This window comes from Struthio camelus, chromosome 1 (genome assembly GCF_040807025.1).
Source record: "Struthio camelus isolate bStrCam1 chromosome 1, bStrCam1.hap1, whole genome shotgun sequence".
Lineage (NCBI taxonomy): Eukaryota > Metazoa > Chordata > Aves > Struthioniformes > Struthionidae > Struthio > Struthio camelus.
In genome coordinates this window covers 22,475,097-22,495,170 of record NC_090942.1, presented here as the reverse complement: position 1 = coordinate 22,495,170, position 20,074 = coordinate 22,475,097, and the positions used below count along the sequence as shown (strand labels likewise).

Below are 20,074 nucleotides of genomic sequence, written 5' to 3'. Positions count from 1 at the left end.
TTAAGAAAACATCTTTTCGCAGTTCTCAACATAAAAATACTTTTAAGAAAGGTGAATACCCTCCTTTTTTACTGAAAGGTGAAGAGGAAGGCTCCCCAAAATTCTATGGGCTAACTAGTAATGGAGATACGAAAGGACACCTTATGCTCAAGGAAGATAATGATAAAATGAAATGCTTGCTTGCACTAGAGTTTGTTACAGGAGAACTTACTGAGGGGTAAGTTGGAGGAATTGTCTCAGGTCTAAGTTTTAGCAGAGGTTTCAAACAAAACATCCAAACGAGTACAAGAAGTCTGTACAACAGTACTGAAACATTATTCTGCAAGGTCTCACAGGTGAAACTGCTGAACTGCTACCTCTAGTGTGTGCTGAACTGGTTCACTTGCAGTAGACATACTGGTAAATGTGATACATTAAGGGAGAGTCAAAATGGCTTTTTGTTAGAGGACAATCATGCCTCTGATGAATTCAGTGAACATTGCTATGCTATTATATACCTGATCTTTGATCTGGTCACTCCTGAATACTGTGTGCAGTTCTGGAGACCTTATCCCACAAAAGAACACTATAAAAATGAAGCAGTGTATTCTTCATCTTAGGAAAAAATAGAGGAGATTAAAATCACTAATGATGCGGTGAAAGTGTGTGTGAAGGTGAGATGAGAATGGTTGCTCCCTGTTTCTCTAAAACAAGAACATGGCGGGAATGCAATTGAACTATTTGGCAGCAGTTTTAAAAGCAAAAACAAATAAGCAGGTGGTTTAATTGTGTAATTCATTGCCACAAGATGTTTTGAAATCCAAAAGGATAAATAGATGCAAAGAGCTATTGTATAAATTCATGGATGAAAGGTCCAGAAATAGCTATTGAAACCAGTGGTGTGCACATAGCTTTCAGTTCAGGAAATCTGAACTGTATAAACTGAGATGATTAGAACTTGGTAACATATATTAAAATAATATGTGAAAGTAGCATAGTATATTTCTTTTTTATTTTTCCTAAGCATCTGCTACTGGTTCTCTTGGACACAGGAGAGCGGACTAGGTGGATCGTTGATCTGGTGTATTTTTATGTATGAATGCCAAAATTTAACTGTTGTTAGTATTAACAAAATAGTTCACTGATGATTGGTCGAGTACTGTGGTTGATACCAGTCTTCATCTTTCAAAAATAAAATTTCATTGGAATAGTGACAAACTGGACTCACATGCAAGTATGTAAAATATCAGTGTTGCAGTTGCAGTGGCAGAGTAGACGTTTCTTTTAAAAAATGGGTAAAAGATAATGCTTCAAGGCAGAAATATGTCAAGCCAGATCCTAGCAGATGTTGTTAATCACGTATTCCTTACTTTCAATGATGGGAAAGGTTTTCCAACAGCACTGAGGCCCTGGGTCCACACATCTCTCTGTTGTTCTTGAGCCAGCCCTCTATGGAGAAGTACCCACCTCTTCTGCCTATGGGCATAACGCACCACATAGCCTCTGTCTCAGCCTGATAGTGTCTTTCTAATGCTTGTTCCTGGTGGTTGTACAGGCAGAGGGACAAGGTAAGGGAGCACCCAGAAAGACACTCCTGCACTCTTTTTTTTTAATGTTTGTTATGTGTGCAATAGTTTAGATGTTGTGAGTCACTCGTGAGCTGCTTTCAGAGGTGGTGGCGTTCAGCTCTTTTGGCAAAGTGTAAATACTTCCTGAGCGTGTTGAAAATCCAAATACTGGAGATAGCAGAATCCTCTTGTTCTACAGCCTAATATAATTAAATAGTAAGTCAAATAAATTAATGGCTCAGATTCCCAGTATAAAAGAAGCTGCCTTTCACATTGATGAGAAACAAGAAACCAGTCTTCCAAGACTACCTCAACACAACTTTTTTCTTGAATTCAATACATTAGAAACCCAGGAAGGTAAGAAGAGAGAAGAATGCATTTGGTGTCCGGTGAACCTGCCTGATGTATCACTGCTAGAAAGAAAATTCCTATTTATACTTAGAATTTACAGAGAAGAAATTTAGCAAAACTCATCCGAATCTGACATTCTGAAATCCAGAAGGAAGAGTGGTGTTTTTTGTTTTTTTTTTTTTAATACTATGATTGGCAGAAATTCAAGCATCCCATTTTTCAATGAGGAACAGAGAACTATTCAAACATGCTTTATATTTCCCACAAATAGCAATTTTCTGACTTTGGAAAGTTTTAGAGGGAGGAGCTCAGAGGTGCTTGTGGGAGGGACTAAAATTCATATTAAAGTTTTGGCATGAGGGAGAGAATTGTCAGAGTAGAAGGTTTCTTCTGAGGTTTTGCATTTTTTTTGTCAATTTAGGATGATAAATATTCATGTTCAGACTCTTCTAATAATTCTTGTTTGGAATTCTGATTGTCAGATTATTCCCAGGATTGAAGAATGTGGACTTTCATGTTCTCAGGTAATCTCTTTCTTGTTCCTATTTGCTATCTATTAATGTTATAGTTGTATGCTACCGAAAGAATTGTAAACAAACTATGGAAGCAAAAATGGAAAAATATTTCAACTGTCCTGAACATTCCAAGTATCCAAACTGACAAAGATGACTGTTAACAAGGCAGTAAGAAAATGAAATTTACATTAATTCCAACTGCTGTTGTTCTCAGTGATTTTTTTTTTTTTTTTAAACCTGTCTTGTGCATTTGGAAATCAGTAATAGAAATGATTTAATCCATATTCATTACTTCGGAGGTTCAGTTATTACAACAGCGCTGATGCCAAAGAGGGGAGGGAGGGAGAGGAGTTTTCAGAAATTTCTAATAATGTTAGGAATATAAAAAACATTGACTTTTCTGTGAATAAGTGAATTACAGCATGAGAAAGAATAAAACCTGTTTCTGATTTTGTGGTATGAATGTAACTGCTATTAAATTTAATGACTTATGTGCATGCATAAAAGTGGAGCGTGAACCATACCATCTCTTTTAATGGCTTTGAATTTTGTACGTTTCCAAATATAACCACAAAGGGGCAGTATAGAGATAGTCTGTTTCTATTGCGATTTTGAAAGTTTAGTAAGACAATGAATTGAAAGATAAGTAAAAAATAAGAAAATAATAGAGGATCTGATTTTCAGTCTTACTAGAGGACAGTAACTGTTTAGTTGCTGTGGAGAAGTGGGATTGATGGCATGAAAGAATTTGGCTGTGTGCACAGAGTGCTGTTTGAAAATGTCACGGTGTTCTGCAGTTCCTAGGGCAGTCAACTGATACATATGACGATTGTCTAAATGTGGCAGTACTACACAGATGTTAAGTCAGTACCTGTTACAGCAATTTATTTTATATTTTATAATTGTGTCCTAGAACATATCACGAATAAAGATGCCCCAAAAATACTAGATTGAGGGGGAAAAAACACTATATTTAATATTAATTTATATTCCTGAATTTGAATTCTGTACAGTGTCAACCTGTTTATATAATGTTTCTAAAATAATAAAATACAGTAATAAAAGATTAATCTTTTGACATACCTCAGCATTTTTCAGCAAATTTTATGTATGTTTGTTTACATATGCAAAAACACATGCATGTTAAATAATTTATTCTCCTTGGGCTGCTACAGAGAGAGTTCAAGGTAGATGCAATTTACTTTTCTAATTTGTTCTGCCAGAGTGGTTGACTGTCTGACTTGGAATGTAAAAAAAACAATAACAGGTTTTTGGGTGAGGTCCAATCTAGGGGAGTGGGTTTTCCTCTGGGGATCTTGAAGGGCATCTTTCTCTGTTGTATCTCATGTATGTATATTGGGAAGATTGGTTCACTAGGTGCCTAATATGTAAACACAGTCCTGATGTTAGGTAGACTGGATCCCTTTCTTTGCCTTCAAAAGGTTATCTCAAAAGTTTTCCAATGCTGAAGGTAGGATAACTGAAAAAATATATATATTTTTAATTTACTGGGGAAACAGCTTGTTTCCAGTATAACGGAATCGAGTATAAACGTTATTTGTGATTTTAAAAGATAGGAATCAGTTCATGCTCTGTGTGTAATGTTTCTGCTAGCTGTATTCAGTAGAATCTTGAATGCATTAATGACTTTTTAAGACAAAAATGTTTTCTCACTGGGAACAATAATGATCCCAACAGGACAAATTACTGCCAGCTTAGCCTTTTCAATCCAGTGCAAAGCATTTTACCCACATGAACTTTAGAGTCTCATGACTGCTTTTTAGAAAAAAAATTCCTTCTTTCTTTCCTTTGGAAGTAATCTCAATGTTCCTACATAATCCACCACGATTTGTGGCCTCAGTTACACTCCTTTCAAAGTTACTTTAAAAGGGAGCAGTTTATCTTCTCCATAACTCCTAAATCAACGGGCTTTATGGAGGCACTAACTGGAGTTACAATCTATCGTTGAATAAATGTGCACTGCCTTCTGCACATCAGGTCACAAACTAGTGTTTTGAGAAGAGACAGGATCAATGGAATTGCTTTTTTGTATAGAAATTTGCTTTATGAAATATTGAGGTATGGTAAACTTAAAACTGGCTATCAGAAGTGTTCTGTAGCTGCTGTTGTTACAAATGAATATTATAGAAAAATATTTTTTTTTCTTTATGGGATTTTTCCATAAGTTTATAGGGTAAGTTTCTCTTCCACAAAGTACACCCTGAGGCTGTATCGTTCTTTATAAAACAATTTATTTGCATTTTTCTTCCTTTCTTCAAGCCGTGGGTATTGTTAGAGGGTTTTGAACATGTTTAATAACTGAAACTTTTGAGTTTGAGCAGTGGACTACGTTTTAAGGTGACTATCTCTCAAAAATCTATAAGCAGTTTTGACTGCCCTTTGGGTATTCTTTAGCAGGGTAAAGCATTGGGTTAGCAGTAAAAGCATTGGTCTTAAGGAGATTGTGACGTAACTGTTTTGGAATATATTACCTAAAAACCTTCACACTGAATTGATTTAAGTTATGGATCAGCTTAATGAATCACTCTTAGTTTACCATGAGTATTCAGCAAGGCGTCCTTGCCTTGTATAATATCCAGGTTTCTTTACTATACCACAAATTGTTGTATTCCTGTCCAGTGCAGGAAAGAAGGAAACAAAAAGACGTTGGAGGTTTATGCAAGCATTGCATGAAAATATACAATTGTGGGTTGAATGTGGGCAGAGGAACAACCAAGCTTCTATTATATATTATGATTTATTTTTTTCTTCCTTGTTTTAATGGCTTGGCTTTAGAGCTCTCATGATATTCTGGTATTCAAAGGTTAAATACAATGGGCTTGGTCTCCATGTCTCACCCAATAGCAAACACAGTTATCAGCCAAGCTTCCCTGTGAAAGCATAGGGGAATCCCAACCTGCAATTGAAATTGGGTTTGTGCCCTACTCATTTTACAATCCACATTGTTTGCAAACTGTACACAAAGAAATAGGCTTATGCCAAATTTGAATCAACAGCTGGTAAAGATCAAGGGCACTACATTAAAAAAAAAAACAAAAAAACAAAAAAAACCCCAAAAAACTCTCGAGAAAACTATGAAGTAGTATTTGTATTGCCTCCCATTAAATGTAGTAATGTATCCAAAGTCCATAGGTAAAGAAGGAAACCCTAAATTGAATCTGGGATTTCCCTGCGATTATAAAGGATGTTGGCAGCTAATTCCTGATAAAGCTGCTGCCTGTTCATGCTATTAATAATCCAAGTATGTAGTGTAGCTTTACTGAATACTTAGCCAAGGATCAGGCTATTCTAATTGAATATCGTACACTGTAAAATCAGTGATATAATACAGCTGTTCGTTAGGCTGCTAACTGAGCTGATGTGTATTGGCAAGCTTTATTCTTTGTTCAGGTGACCAATGAATATTTTAAAAGTGATCCCAAACCTCTAAAAATGAAGAAAATAAGAATCTAGGTAACAACTCAGTTTTTCTCTAAAATTAATTTGAAAAATTAGTTTTAGACATTGAAAATGTAGATCAAGATCAGAGGCTTGTTTTTTTCAGAGAGAGAGGGAGAGAAATACGAGTATGAAGTCACAAGAAGGGAAGATGATTCCCCACACATTTTTTGTTTAAGTGCAAAGACATATCTAATGACAGGAGGAAACACATAAAAAGTGTAAAACTTATCCTCTGCTAACATGTACTATGATGAAGTACAATCCAGAAGAGTCCCCTAGACTGAAAGCCTGGATTTTGCATCCTTGCTTGTCATTTTCATTATCATGCCCACATGTGTAGCCCTAGTCATTTCACCTCTCCGGCTTTTGCACATACAAAATAGTACTGACCTTCCTGTGTGGCATTGCTTAATTATGTATTTTAATTAAGTGCTTTGAATACTATAATTAAGTGTTCATTAGTCAAAGCATTCATACTTAAGGGGCTTAGTCACAGTGTGATATTAACCCATTCGCTCAGATATCTTTACCTACCTTCTCTGCTGGTAGTCAGGAGAGCTGTGGTTTAACAAGGTTAGGTGACTTACCTCTTGGACTGTGACTTCGCCTTTCCAGGGCGAAAAATAGCTCAGCAAAGACATGAGGAGCTTAGCTTTCATGTTTCCTGCTGTGTCCTATGCTATTGGTTTAGTTGTCATCCCTGCCAAAAACATTGCCAAACATAGATACCACCTGGGACTCAGAAAACTCTTCAGTGTTCATCATTGTTACAGCATTTACCATAACTTCTTTTAGTAGCAGTGGAAATGGAGAAAGCTGCGCAATTCAGGACTTGCACAAAATGCAACAATACCGCTCTGTTTTTTCTTTTTCACTTCTCCCTTCTTCAAAAACTTTGGAAAAAGGCTACAAGGCACAGAAAGCAAAGAGCCTGCAGAACTCCAAGAACAGGGGAGCTATACTCAGTCATGAAGGCTGGGGACACAAAATTAACTGATGTTGGAACTAGACACGATAAGGTGTCCTGAAGTTTAGAAGGCAGGGCAATTTTAGAAGCTTCGCCACTATCAGACATCAGCATATGTTTCAGTGCCTGTAGCAGGAGGTAGAAATTAAAAGAAAAAGGCGCTATGTATGCAAGCTCAGCAGGAGCTGGGAGCAGTTATCCCTTATTATAGGCAGGGGATCCTAGCTCACAACTTTGATTTCTGAGCTAGGGAAAGGGAGATATTCTTCTCCTCCACTTGGGCTGAAAGCTCAATGGAGGATATTGTGGTTCAGCAGTAGATACTTTCCACAGCAGCAGAGTATTGCTGACTAGCCATGCTTTGCAGATGGAAACCTGCTGGATTAAAGATGATATGGAGCACAGATCTCTCTCATTGTACTGGAAGTGCTAAGGGAAGCACTAGATAACGTGTTTCCATCTTCTGAAATGAGCAGGGTCTGCTGTGACCGAGAAGATTCTTCCTTCTGCAGAGTCATCAATTTGGGAGGGGAAGCAACTCCTGCTCCAGCATCCTTCACCAGAGCTGCTGCTGGAGTGGGGCATCCCTGGAGACATTCTGAGATGAGTTCTCTTCCCATCTTCACAAAATTAGAGTACAGCATATTTCTTTCTCTTTCCTGCCCTTAAGCACCACTTATAATTTGGTCTAAACTGTTCCTTTCAATTTAAGCAAGATAACTTTTTAGATAAAACAGAGTTAATAACTTTTACTAGACTAGGTGTTGTGACCTAGCTAGAATTCTTGCAGTGAAGTCTAGAAGTAGCTTAATCTGTAAACTTGCTGGAACTAGTTGCTGTACCTGTTACTGTGTCATATTTATTTATATATTCCCATTTTCCCACTCTTGCCAGAATGTGTGTGCATGTGAGAGAAGCAGGGGTGATTAAAAATGAGAGGAACAAAACAAGATTAAGAAATCCTCCTTTCTAAGGACAGTTTTGGATGGTCTGCTGGCTTTTATGGGGTTTGTCTCAGCACTGAAGTGCTAGGCCTCACTCCAAGGTAAATAGGTAACTTGGGCTTAAGAAAGGACTTTCTTTTTATTCTTGATTGAAAATCATTTGATTCTGGGAATCATAAATGCCCAAAGGCTGCTGTTGGTTCTGAGCTGTATAAAACAGGAACCCACCTTAAAAGTTCTATGTATTGTGTTACCACCATTCCCATAAGAGATCCCTACATTTTATACATCAATTCTGGCACAGATATTTTCACAGTAATTTTCATACCCTCAGGAAAATATTTTTCCTTGTAAAACTTTTTTCCTGATGTCATTAACATTTTTGGCTGTTTTTTGAAAGCCAGGAAGTTATTCAACTTCTTAAATGTAAATAAAACACAAAATAGAAAGTATGCCCTAAGCACCTGTGTGCTACCAAGAAAGTTCCAGACAATTTCTTAACTATTTTGGCCAGGGCTGATCCCAGAACTGATAAATTCATGTATATTGGAATGTGATACTAATACATCACATTCCCAACCCTGCCTTCACAGCTATATGAACTCAGTGGGCCAGAATTTTGGGACGTCATGAATAAGTTGGAAGGTCATTGTAACTGATCACAGAATCACAGAATGGTTTAAGTTGGAAGGGACCTCTGGAGATCATCAAGCAGGGTCCTCTAGAGCATATTGCCCAGGATCACATCCAGACGGGTTTTGAATATCTCCAGGGAAGAAGACTCCACTACCTCTCTGGGCAACCTGTGCCAGTGCTCTGTCACCCTCACAGTGAAGAAGTTTTTTCTCAGGTTTAGGTGGAACTTCCTGTGGTTCAGTTTGTGCCCATTACCTCTTGTCCTATCACTGGGCACCACAGAGAAGAGACTGGCCTCATCCTCATGACACCCCCCCCCCTTCAGATACTTATACGCGTTGATGAGATCCCCTCTCAGTCTTCTCTTCTCCAGGCTGAACAGGCCCAGCTCTCTCAAGCTTTCCTCACAGGAGAGATGCTCCAGTCCCCTCATCATATTTGTAGCCCTCCGCCGGGCTCTCTCCAGGAGTGCCATGTCTCTCTTGTCCTGGGGAGCCCAGAATTGGGCACAGTAGTCCAGGTGAGGCCTCCCCAGGGCTGAGGAGAGGGGCAGGATCACCTCCCTCCACCTGCTGCCAACACTCTGCCTAATGCACCCCAGGAGACCATTGCCCTTCTTGGCCACAAGGGCACACTGCTGACTCATGTTTAACTTGTTGTCCACCAGCACTCCCAGGTCCTTCTCGGCAGAGCTGCTTTCCGGCAGGTCAACCCCCAGCCTGTCCTGGTGCATGGGATTATTCCTGCCTAGGTGCAGGACCTTGCACTTGCCTTTGTTGAACTTCAGGAGGTTCCTCTCCGCCCAGCTCTCCAGCCTGTCCAGGTCCCTCTGAATGGCAGCACAGCCTTCTGGTGTGTCAGCCACTCCTCCCAGTTTTGTATCCTCAGCAAACTTGCTGAGGGTACACTCTGTGCCTTCCTCCAGGTCATCGATGAATACAAGACTGGACCCAGGACTGACCCCTGGGGGGACACTGCTCGCTACAGGCCTCCAACTAGACTTTATGCCACTGCCCACAACCCTCTGAGCTCGGCCATCCAGCCAGTTCTCCATCCACCTCACCGTCCACTCATCTAGCCCACACTTCCTGAGCTTACCTAGGAGGATGTGATGGGAGAGAGTGTCCAAAGCCTTGCTGAAGTCCAGGGAGACAACATCCACTGCTCTCCCCTCCTCTACCCAGCCAGTCATTCCATCAGAGAAGGCTCTCAGATTGGTCAAGCATGATTTCCCTTTGGGGAATCCGTGCTGACTACTCCTGGTCACCTTCTGGTCCTCCAGATGCTTAGTGAGGACCTCCAGGAGGAGCTGTTCCATCACCTTTCCAGGGATGGAGGTGAGGCTGACAGGCCTGTAGTTCCCTGGCTCCTCCTCCTTGCCCTTTTGGAAGACTGGGGTGACATCGGCTTTCTCTCAGTCCTCAGGCGCCTCTCCTAATCTCCAGGACCTTTCCAAGATGATGGAGAGTGGCCTAAAGATAACATCCACCAGCTCCCTCAGCACTTGTGGGTGCATCACATTGGGGCCCATGGATTTATGGATGTCAAGTTTGGACAAACGATCTCTAACCTGATCCTCCTCCACCAAGGGAGAGTCTTTCTTTCTCCAGCCTTCCTCTCTTGTCCCCAGGCTCTGAAATTCCTGAGGGCTGGCCTTAGCAGTATCTCCGCCTTCTCTGCCTCCTTTGTTACCAGGGCACCCGCCCCATTCAGCAGCAGGCTGACATTTTCCCTAGCCTTCCTTTTGCTTCTGATATAGTTGAAGAAGCCCTTCTTGTTGTCCTTGGCATCCCTTGCCAGATTTAATTCCAAATGGGCCTTAGCCTTCCTCGTCGCATCCCCGCACACTCTGACAGCGTCCCTGTATTCCTCCCAAGTGGCCTGTCCCCTTTTCCACATTCTGTAGACTTCCTTCTCCTGTTGGAGTTTTGCCAGGAGTTCCTTGCTCATCCGTGCAGGTCTCCTGCCCGCTTTGCTCGACTTCTTACTCAGAGGGATGCACCGCTCTTGAGCCTGGGGGAGGTGATGCTTGAAAATTAACCAGCTTTCTTGGACCCCTCTTCCTCCTAGGGCCCTACCCGGTGAGATTCCCCTAAGTAGGTCCCTGAAGAGGCCAAAGGTAGCTCTCCTGAAGTCCAGGGTTGCGATCCCACTTATTGCCCTGCTCCCTCCTCGTAGGATCCTGAACTCCACCATCTCATGGTCACTGCAGCCAAGGCTGCCCCCAGCCTCCACTTCTCCAACCAGACCTTCTTTGTTTGTTAGTACAAGGTCTAGCAATGCACCTCTCCTTGTTGGCATCTCCACCACCTGAGTCAAGAAATTATCATGAGTGCTTTGCAGGAACCTCTTTGACTGTTTGTGCCTAGCTGTGCTGTCTTCCCAGCAGCTGTCAGGGTGGTTGAAGTCTCCCAGGATAACCAGGGCCTGTGATCGTGAGGCTACTTCCAGCTGTGTGTAGAAGGCCTTGTTGACGACGACTTCTTGATCAGGTGGCCTGTAGTAAACCCCCACCACCCTGTCACCCATGTTAGCCTGCCCTTTAATCCTTACCCATAGGCTCCCCATCCACTTGCTCTTCATCCACCCCTAGGCAGAGCTCCACACATTCTAGTTGCTCCCTCACATAAAGAGCAACTCCACCACCTTGCCTTCCTGGCCTGATGATGCTGAGCATTGGAATAGATTGCCTAGGGAATGTGTAGAGATCTAAGCACATGCTAGGCAAATCTCTCTCAGATATGACTCAAATAAAGAGCATTTCTTCCTAAGGCAGAACTGTAGAGTCTATGGCTTCTGGAGTTCTTTTCTAACCCTAAGATTTCTGCTTTGATGTGTAATTTTCTCTTTTGTGGAATCTAGAGATGGTATTTCAAGTGATGTTTTACCTTATTCTTCTCGAACAGTCAACAGTCTGTCTCACTGTATTTCATATTCTGACTTCTCAGCATGCAAAATATGGGATTCACCCTGAAAACTGTATGGGACATACAGTCTCATTGAGGAAGTGTCTGTGCAAAAAGTGAAGCACAAACAAGATGTTTTTAGCTCCCTCAGAGTGTAAGTTTTATTTTGCACGTGATCTATGGCTGTTTCTCTTGAAGGACAAATTTTCAGCCTGGTTGCTTGGAACATATATGGCAAATTTCAATCATTTCTGGAAAACTGATTGTCTTGGAGTTGCCTCTACTTGCCTGCGCATTTTCAGAAAGTATGAATCACGTAAACAACATTGTACAGTACGAGATGTGCATTCAGTGTCTTTTCTTGGAAAAACATTGAGGAAATAGAATTTATTGCACTTAGTACATTTCACTGTCTCCAGTTTTGTTTTTCCCTTTCATCTCTTCATATGCAAACTTCTGTGATCTTTTTCCCACTTCCTCCTTTTCCTGAACTGTGTTCTTCCTTCATTGGCTGTAATGACAGATTTCTTCATTGCTTTCTAAAGTGTGATATCTTTGTATTATAATGTTTCCCAATTTATTTTTTTTGGTATTTTAGCAATTCTCATTATAGTATCAGATTTCATGCTTAGTTTTTGTCAACAGTGTCTGTTCTTTTAAAATATTCTTTCTTTTTTATATATTATGTTTCTGTAGAATATAATTATATATTATAATATATAAGCCTGGTAATGGTTACATCTATGTTTGCATTCTGTCTACCCTTGTAACTTATTTTCTCCTTCACTCTGGGGAAAAAAAAACCCCACTCTCTAGGAGAATGTGTGGCATAGGTGGTTTTTAAGTAAGGGCTATCGTTAATAATGAAACATAGGGTGAAGCAACATACGAAGGTACTGAATACTGATGGGTTTATTAAACTGGGCCTATGCCCAGAAATTAGTGCTGCCTCTATGGATAGTAGTGTGATCGGAAGAAGTACGTGAAACAATACTGCTGTTGTAAAGTTTGTGGAATCCTGCCTCTTTGGATCCCTTCTTTTGGACCTCTACCTTCTTTAATTTGGCTTGTGCTAATGTTAGCAACTACAGCATGTGGAAGTTCCATAACATGAAACCAAACTAGATTGTTCCATAGGTTTGTTTTTTCAAAACAATGGTTTGACTTTGCAGTAATGTATGTGTTAATAGCTAAAAGAGAAATTGACCATGTAATGACTTTGAAAATAATTATCTTGTATTTTATATTATGTATTCTTCCTTAGAACTTCTAAATTCATTCATACCTAGCTGCTATATGAATTATCTCAAACTGTAACTGTTTCAACTGAAAGGCACATTACACATATTTTCAATGGTGCTTTTCTGCATGGCAAAGCTTGACTGTATTTTAATTTTTCATGTATGTGCATTGCTAGCTGTTTCAGGAAAAGGCTTTACTGGCCAATGTTACTCCCAATAGGAGGGGAAAGGCATATGTGCAGGGATTCTGGTGCAAGCTTTGTGATGTAGGATTAAGACTTTGAGATGCTATAATAATACATATACTAACATTTAAGGAATAAATCTTCTCTCTCCAAAATTGTCTTCTCTCTCCAAAATTGTCAAGTGTACAGCTGCAAAAAAAAAAAAAAGTCTTTTACGTGCTTGTGCTAAGAAGACTTTTCTTTTTTGCTGTGGCTAGAGTGTTTTTATAACTCAAGCAACCACATTAGAGATTGTCTGATACCTTTATCTTGAAGTCTTTAATGGAAAGAGTCCCTTAACTGATAATATGGCACACGGAAGGAATGCAGTGGCCTCTCGGGTTCACCACCGGAGACTACCACTGCTTCTAGCATGGCCTGAAGGATCATTTGAACATCCTTACGTCCTTACACAACAACATAGCAAGCTGAGTCTTGAGTAAAAACTAAGTAAATCTTTAAAAATATTTATCAGCAGGAGAAATACCACCTGTAATCAGGGAGAGATTTTCCTCTATTTGGGGAGAAGAGAGGGATACACCATTTTCACAGGAGCTATGAAAAACAGAAGCATCTGCTCCAGTGTTCCCCTCCATGCTTTCAATAGTGTCTCAGCCCTGAGATGTAGCCTCTAAACTGTTATAAGAAGTTATTTCCAAGTATGCTTTATTGTTCCAAATTTTAGTATGACTCTGTGATCAGCACCAGAAGGGCTGGGAAGAGACTGGCAAGTTCATTTTTGCTTTTTAATTAAAAAAAAAAAAATTAGAATATCTGACGGAGATTCATCTACTCTGTGAACATGCTCCTTTCCTATGGTCCCAGGTATTAAATAGAGCTTAAATGGAGATCATGAGAAAGCATTAGAGACTTGTCAGGGCAATATGAGAAACTTTCATGCTCAGCATGGTGCTGCCTCATATTAACCAAGGAAAAAAGCTAAGCGCAAAGTTACTCTGAACTCCACTGTCTAGAGTGTAGGCACCTGAGTTAAGAGCCAGAGTTTGAAGTTCTCTCTTTGGACTAGATACTGAGAGCCACTCTTCCAAAGCTGGGTTTCTGTTTTTTTTTTCCTGATGACTGCTTAGAAGAAAATGCAAATAGCCTTTGAAGTGGGAAACAGGTCTCTCTTCTGAATACTGAAAGCACTCAGCTTTAAAGATTGCACTGTCTCTTGCCTGTCCTTGTTTCGGACCTTCACTCTTTTGTTACCTATCACTGATTTGACAGGAGACCTGGGAAGCTCACTCATTTATTGGGCAGCATGGCAAATAGATAACTTGCGTAAAGTTAAACTGCTTCAGGTTAACGAAGATGTTGTTTCTGACTGTCCCTACAGGTAGGAACTTGAACAGCTGGACTGCGACAGCTGGAACATACCCTTATTTTGTTTTCCTCCTCTAACATTTACATTTTGAAAGAGAAGCTAGGTTTGAGCTATGTTAGCTTGATCTCTGTTGCTATTAAATCTCTTCCAGCCACCCACTGCTCTGGGGGACTTGGATGTCTCACAGGCGAATGTATGCCATTCCAATAGAAGTTAGGCATGAGATAGATGTCATTTCAGCTCAGTTCTGGTCATGAGCTAGATACAGAACCGCAAGCATCCAGGTAGCTTTCAGATCAAAAAGGGAGAGACCTAATAAGCTTAGACACCTCTAGGGTGAGGTGGCACTTAATAAGGCATTGTGGATCATGGTATTTGACTGAGATTACTATGGTTTGCTTAAGTCATGTTTCCGGTATCTAAATCTGGCCCAAAAAACTGACAATTTCATTTTGAAAATGACTGCAAACTTGGGCTTCATTTCACTAACAGTAGTAATGCGAAACCCAGACAGAGAAATTTTCTGTCTTGGAAATGTTGTTAGTGACGCTTTTCTCATGGGCAGTGCTGTAGTTTGAGTAGGCAAAGTTTGAGAAGGCAAAAAGCTTTTTCTCCAGCTGTTCATTCAAATCACTGGAAAGAATTTCACTGACTTTCAAGTGTTTGGAATTAAAAACATAGTCTTCTGCAATCTGTGAGTGTGAGCAGGATGGTATTTATTGTTTATAAAGATCACAATGTACTGCAGAGCAGTGTTCTGCTTCTGGGACGGACTGTAAGCATAAGCAAAATGAGCAGTTGCCTAGAGCAAAATGGCGATGGCCCTGCTGCATGTGCCAGAGCACTGGAAACCAGGCTTGATTCTTCTGCTGTTGCTGAGGAATAGTGTTGAAGTACTGTATGAGAAGACAGGAACTGGAACAGCAAAAAATTTCAGGTCTCCCACAAGCAGTAGCCTCTGCCAGCAGCAGCAGGATCAGAAAATCTAGCTCTGGAGGTCTCTTTTTATGATTTTCCCTTCAGTGCTTGCTTTTCCCCCCACCCATCTTTTCTGTGGGGGCACTGGTTCCAGGCATCTCTGAGGTTGCAAGGTCCAGTGCTGTTTGTGCTGCTAAGGGATCTTTATTGAACTTTTCTTGTAGCCGCTTACGTGCTGCAAAGAGCATGATACCATCCTAACCTTAAAACACTAGATATCCATGGTTATCTGGAGGGGTTGTGGAATCACTGAGTTTTCAAGAAATGGCCAAAGCCATGGCTGATTTGATCTAGTGTTGGTGACAGTACTGCTTCTAGCAGGAGGCTGGACTTGGTCCCAGTTTTTTGACTTCTTTGATTCTATTCTATCATTTCCTTGATTCTATCCTAGCATCCTCTGTATGAGACCTCCAGTCATTCACCGCAATAGCTGTTAATGCTGTGATAGTGTGTCCCCATCTCATTGTTACACTGGAAGTGCTGATTTGGTAGATTAGTTGCCTTTCAAGTAGCTGAGTGGCTTGAAATTTTTTGACATTCTATCTATGGGATGGTGCTGATTTGTACCAGCTGAGGATATGGCGTTCAAAATGCATTTTAATTTTACTTTGTGTATTGTATGCGATTCTGTTTTGTTAACAACTTGTATTAATATTTTAGGAAACACGACATCAAAATGATTGACAACTTTTTTGTTTTAGTCTGTTTTTTGTTTTTGTTTCTAAAACAAAAAAAAAAAGGCTAGAGCATACTGTTGGTCCAAGCGAATTCTGCTTCTAGTCCTGGAATTGAAGCACACAATAGAATGGGCAGATTTTATTTCATACTGTCATAACTCCCTTTAGACCAATAAATTTAAGAGCAAGTGGTTTCTATGCAGGCTAGGCCCTTTTTGTGTCACAGCATTATTTTTACATACAGTTCACTTAAAATGCAAGAGGGGAACGTTCTTCCCAGCTCTGAGACCTCAAAGCAATATGGAAGTTCACTTATAAGATGAATTCATGTCATTGTAAAGAATTCCGAATACTGTGCTGCCAACTCTTTCACTTGTTTTGTCCTGTTCAAGAGAGATATCCAACCAGCCACCGTAACATTCAGAGGAAGTCATATGCCACATACAATCCTTAAAATATGGGAGCAGGAGTCTTTTGCATCAATATAATATAAGAGGAAGTATTTTGAAGAAGACAGGAATCTATGTTTCACCTGAACAGTAGTAAGTAAACAGAAGGACAAAAATCTTAGGAATCTCTGTGTCTTGTGTCAATCACATGTTTCTGCATTACTGCAATACTGCTAGATTGTAATGGAAATGTTTTCTGTCAGTTTTGAAGAACAGCAAGCTGTGCAGTACTGGGTCTGTACAGACACAAAATTTATTCATATTTCATACCTGCAAATACAGCATTTGCATGTACCTATTAAACGGCAAATGGTGCAGGACACAAAAATTGGTAAGAAGCTATGTTTCTGTGAAAGTGATCACTGTGAAACCTTACTAAGGATTATCCAATAATCTTCAATAAGCTCAATAATCTCTTCCTTGTTGGTTCATTTTCAGTTCACGGTTTAATTGTGAACATATCAACATAGTGTTAACACAGGCAGACATCAACTTGCTCTGTTGGACACAAGCCAGCTTTTATCCAAAAACTCTGTGACCTCATTAGCACAGTACTGAGCCTGAACTTAATATCCCACTTCTCAGTAGTGTTTGTTCTCTCAGGTTCAGCACTGCACTAACGAGATCAGGTGGCTTTTGTTCAGCTTGAAACACATGAAGAGAAACTGAGTTCTTGCTTGGAGCTGGATTATGTGCAGTCATGAGTCAGATGTTCTGTTTTTAGCATTCTATAAAAAAAAACCCCTGTGACATCTACAGCCGGGGGGCTATTTTATAGAACCAGTAGTCTAAAAAAATGCTTTGCTTTAGTTTAGTTTAGTTTAGTTTAGTTTGGTTTAGGTGCTGATTCTGTTCTGCATGGGTAACAGTCCAACTGCGATAATAGTCCTTCTGCGATGGACTAAGCAGCTGATCCCATTATACACTGTTCACATGTGTCCGATTACCACATTGTCAGTGAAAGCTGAGGAACAACCTTGTGGTTTGCCAAAAATAAATAAGGATCATCAGCTTTACCTTGGCTATGAAAGTAATTACAGATGACATCAAAACAAATACAGATGTTCTTTTTGAAAGCAGGTCTTCTGGGACGCTATATCAGTAGTACTAACTACGAATCCTTAACTGTTCTGAATTTTCATATTATGTGTGGTAATCATTATAACTCCTCTGGCCCTCAGTAAACGTTACCACGATTTTATTCAATTGCCAAGTATTTTCTGTAGGCCTATTATTTTCCTTTTTCATTTACTTTCAATGGCATACTTTTTTGTGTAAATACTTAGGCTTGATCTAGGTAAGAACTTTTGTTTTGGTGGGACAGGAATTATCCCTGTGCTTTCTCTTACTGCAAATGATTCCATTTCTGTACACGCGATAAGATAAATACAGGGGTGATGTTTATATCTGTCTTAGAATAGAATAGAAAACGAGGAGAGTTCTGCAAGGTTCTAATCCCCACCAGCACCAAGGATATGTAAAGTACTAAGCCATTAACTCCTTCTCTTATGAAAATAGCTCTGGGAAAAGGTAAAGCACACTCAGTTATTTCCTTTTGTGAAGTTGTCCTTAAATGGTTTCTGGGGCAGAATGTCTCTGTGTAGGAAATTACGACCATTTGTTGAAAGTCTGGGGAGCTTATGATACAAATCTGAATCCTGTTTCCACCCAAGGTTTTAAAGTTACATGCATCCATAACACTTCCTTTGACTGTGGCTGTCTGCTCCTCAAAGACCTTTTTCATTGTGGAGATGATAAGAGACCGCTAGCATTGTCAGGTTTTTCACTAGAGGCCATGAGAAATCATTTAGGACTCTTTTATGGCCCATCATCTAGAGGCTATTCCCTCCACAAGTTGCATGGGAGTAGGTGAGCAGAGGGAGAAAAGAAGGGCAGAAGTGGATCCTTTCCATGGAAAGGGCTAAGTGGCTCACTCTGTATTGCAGGATGACTGCAAAAACGTGATGTGTCTCGCAACAGACATAACGAGTATTTCCACTTTTCATGGCACCAAACAAACCCTAGTGGCAAACTCTCTTCAGAACTGTGTATGAGTCTGGTCACCCCATTAGGAAAGATGGGTTAAAATAGAAATAGCTGCTGAGAAGGATGGTGGTAAAAAGGAGAGCCTGTTTCATGAGAGGAGCCTAAAAGAGCTTGGCATGAATAGCCTCGGAAAGCTTTCTTACTGCCAGAGAACTGGGCTTCTGGAACAGCCTTGGCATTGGAGCAGTGCACACAAAAGCCTAACTGATTTTAAAATGGACCTTGACAGTTTTTAAAGGAATTAGATGATATGGTATCTGTGGTTAATGGGTCTGGACCCAGTGATCCAAGAGATCCATTCTAATTCTGTGTTCCTCTGTAGAATGAGATGAATTTAAGGAGAGTATTCCCTCTCAACTGGAAATCAAAAAGAACACAACTAGATTCATCATCTTGATCAGCCTTTGGCTACAATCTAAGAATTGGTTATTGTAAGGCCAGTCCACATTAAGACAGCTTATTCCTTGTGTTGTAAGATTAAGTACAGTCCCATGGTGGTCAAAGAGTAGAAATTGCTGCAATAGAGGGAAACTCTGAATATGATCGCTCTGACAGTTTGGCCTACTGTAGGAGCATAAATAACAGCTGTCCCACTGAGAACATCTCAGAAGGAGGAGAAGCTGCTTACCCCATGTTTACTGGCTTTTCAGATATCTAAATGAATGCTAAGTGACTGACAGCCTGGCCCTGAGTTAAGGTCAGAATACGTTTTAAGGCATTTTCAAGAACATTTCTACTGTTCATGGAATTGTGGAAGAGTTACCACCAACTCTCTATGAACCAGGTGCAACAGAGCTAACAGATAAGACTGTGAAACCAAATTTGCCTCAAACTGTTCCCTGCATGACAGAATATTCCGCGCAGAATTTCCGTAATTCTGCTTTCCCACAATGCCTGGGAATGTAACAGGAAATGGGAAATAGGTCTAATCTTTGTTTTTTCTTCATCAGTTTTACTTTAACAAAATTCTTCCCCACCAAAAATTTAAGTCTTCTTCTGCTGGTCTCACTTTCTTCTCTGCAGTCTTTAAACAAAGTGATGTGACATTACAATTGACTTAGTTTGCAGAGAAATTGCTGTGCTGGCTAAAAAGTTGGCACCACACCTTCTATTCAGAAAGCTGCACGTTGGTGGTGCAGCTCTTCAGATAACCTCTAGCTACAGTTGAGTAATACCACAAATGGGGAAAACCCTAGAGAAACAGGAAAATCCCTAACTGTTTGTGCATTGTGTAAGTATATTTTACTTAGGCTCTTTGCCAAAGCAGATACGAATCTAAGATGCTCTCTGTATCAGAGTAAAATGCACTATCGTGTTCAAGAACTTATTTCTTCATAAAAGGCAACCAAAGCATTTGTGAAAGGGGAAGAAAATTTCCATTCTGGTTTCTATCGCATTCATCACAGAAAATTCCTGAAAACAAAAGATATAGAAAGTGGGAGAGGAACTTGGTTAATTTATTTGAGTTCTTCTTTGAGACAAATGGTCTCTTTTGACTGTTTTGCAAAATGATTATAAAAGGAAATAAAAAGTCCTTACTGTTGTACAATAAAAACAAATCACTTATTAAAAAAAGGAATTGGGCTGTGACCAAATGCTTGCTGTTACTGGCAAGTGTTTTTGCAAATGCTTGTTTATTTACATAAACTTTCCCAGCTCCTCCCCACCTGGAAGGAACCTAAATGCCCAACGACCACAAAACATCCCTCTGCCAGAAGAAAAAAACCTGCTGAATATGTTTCCTTTTCCCACAGAGAAGATGAGAAAATAAACACAAAGCATTACTGGAAAGTGCTCAGATAGT

The 20,074-nt window shown here is 40.1% G+C and overlaps 1 protein-coding gene across 4 annotated transcripts in view; it reads left to right on the top strand.

Moving 5' to 3' along the window:
* The first annotated feature begins 2,269 nt into the window (after positions 1-2,269).
* Positions 2,270-20,074, top strand: part of IL17REL (interleukin 17 receptor E like) — a 47,933-nt gene continuing 30,128 nt past the window's right edge. For 3 of the 4 annotated variants that reach the window (XR_011138830.1, XM_068931141.1, XM_068931140.1), the window contains exon 1: positions 2,270-2,422. Coding sequence is in view for 2 of the 4 variants with exons in the window: in XM_068931141.1 (XP_068787242.1) it covers positions 2,321-2,422 (102 nt within the window). In the remaining 2 variants the exon portion in view is untranslated. The remainder of the gene's footprint in view (positions 2,423-20,074) is intronic. The other variant, XM_068931142.1, reaches the window with a different exon arrangement.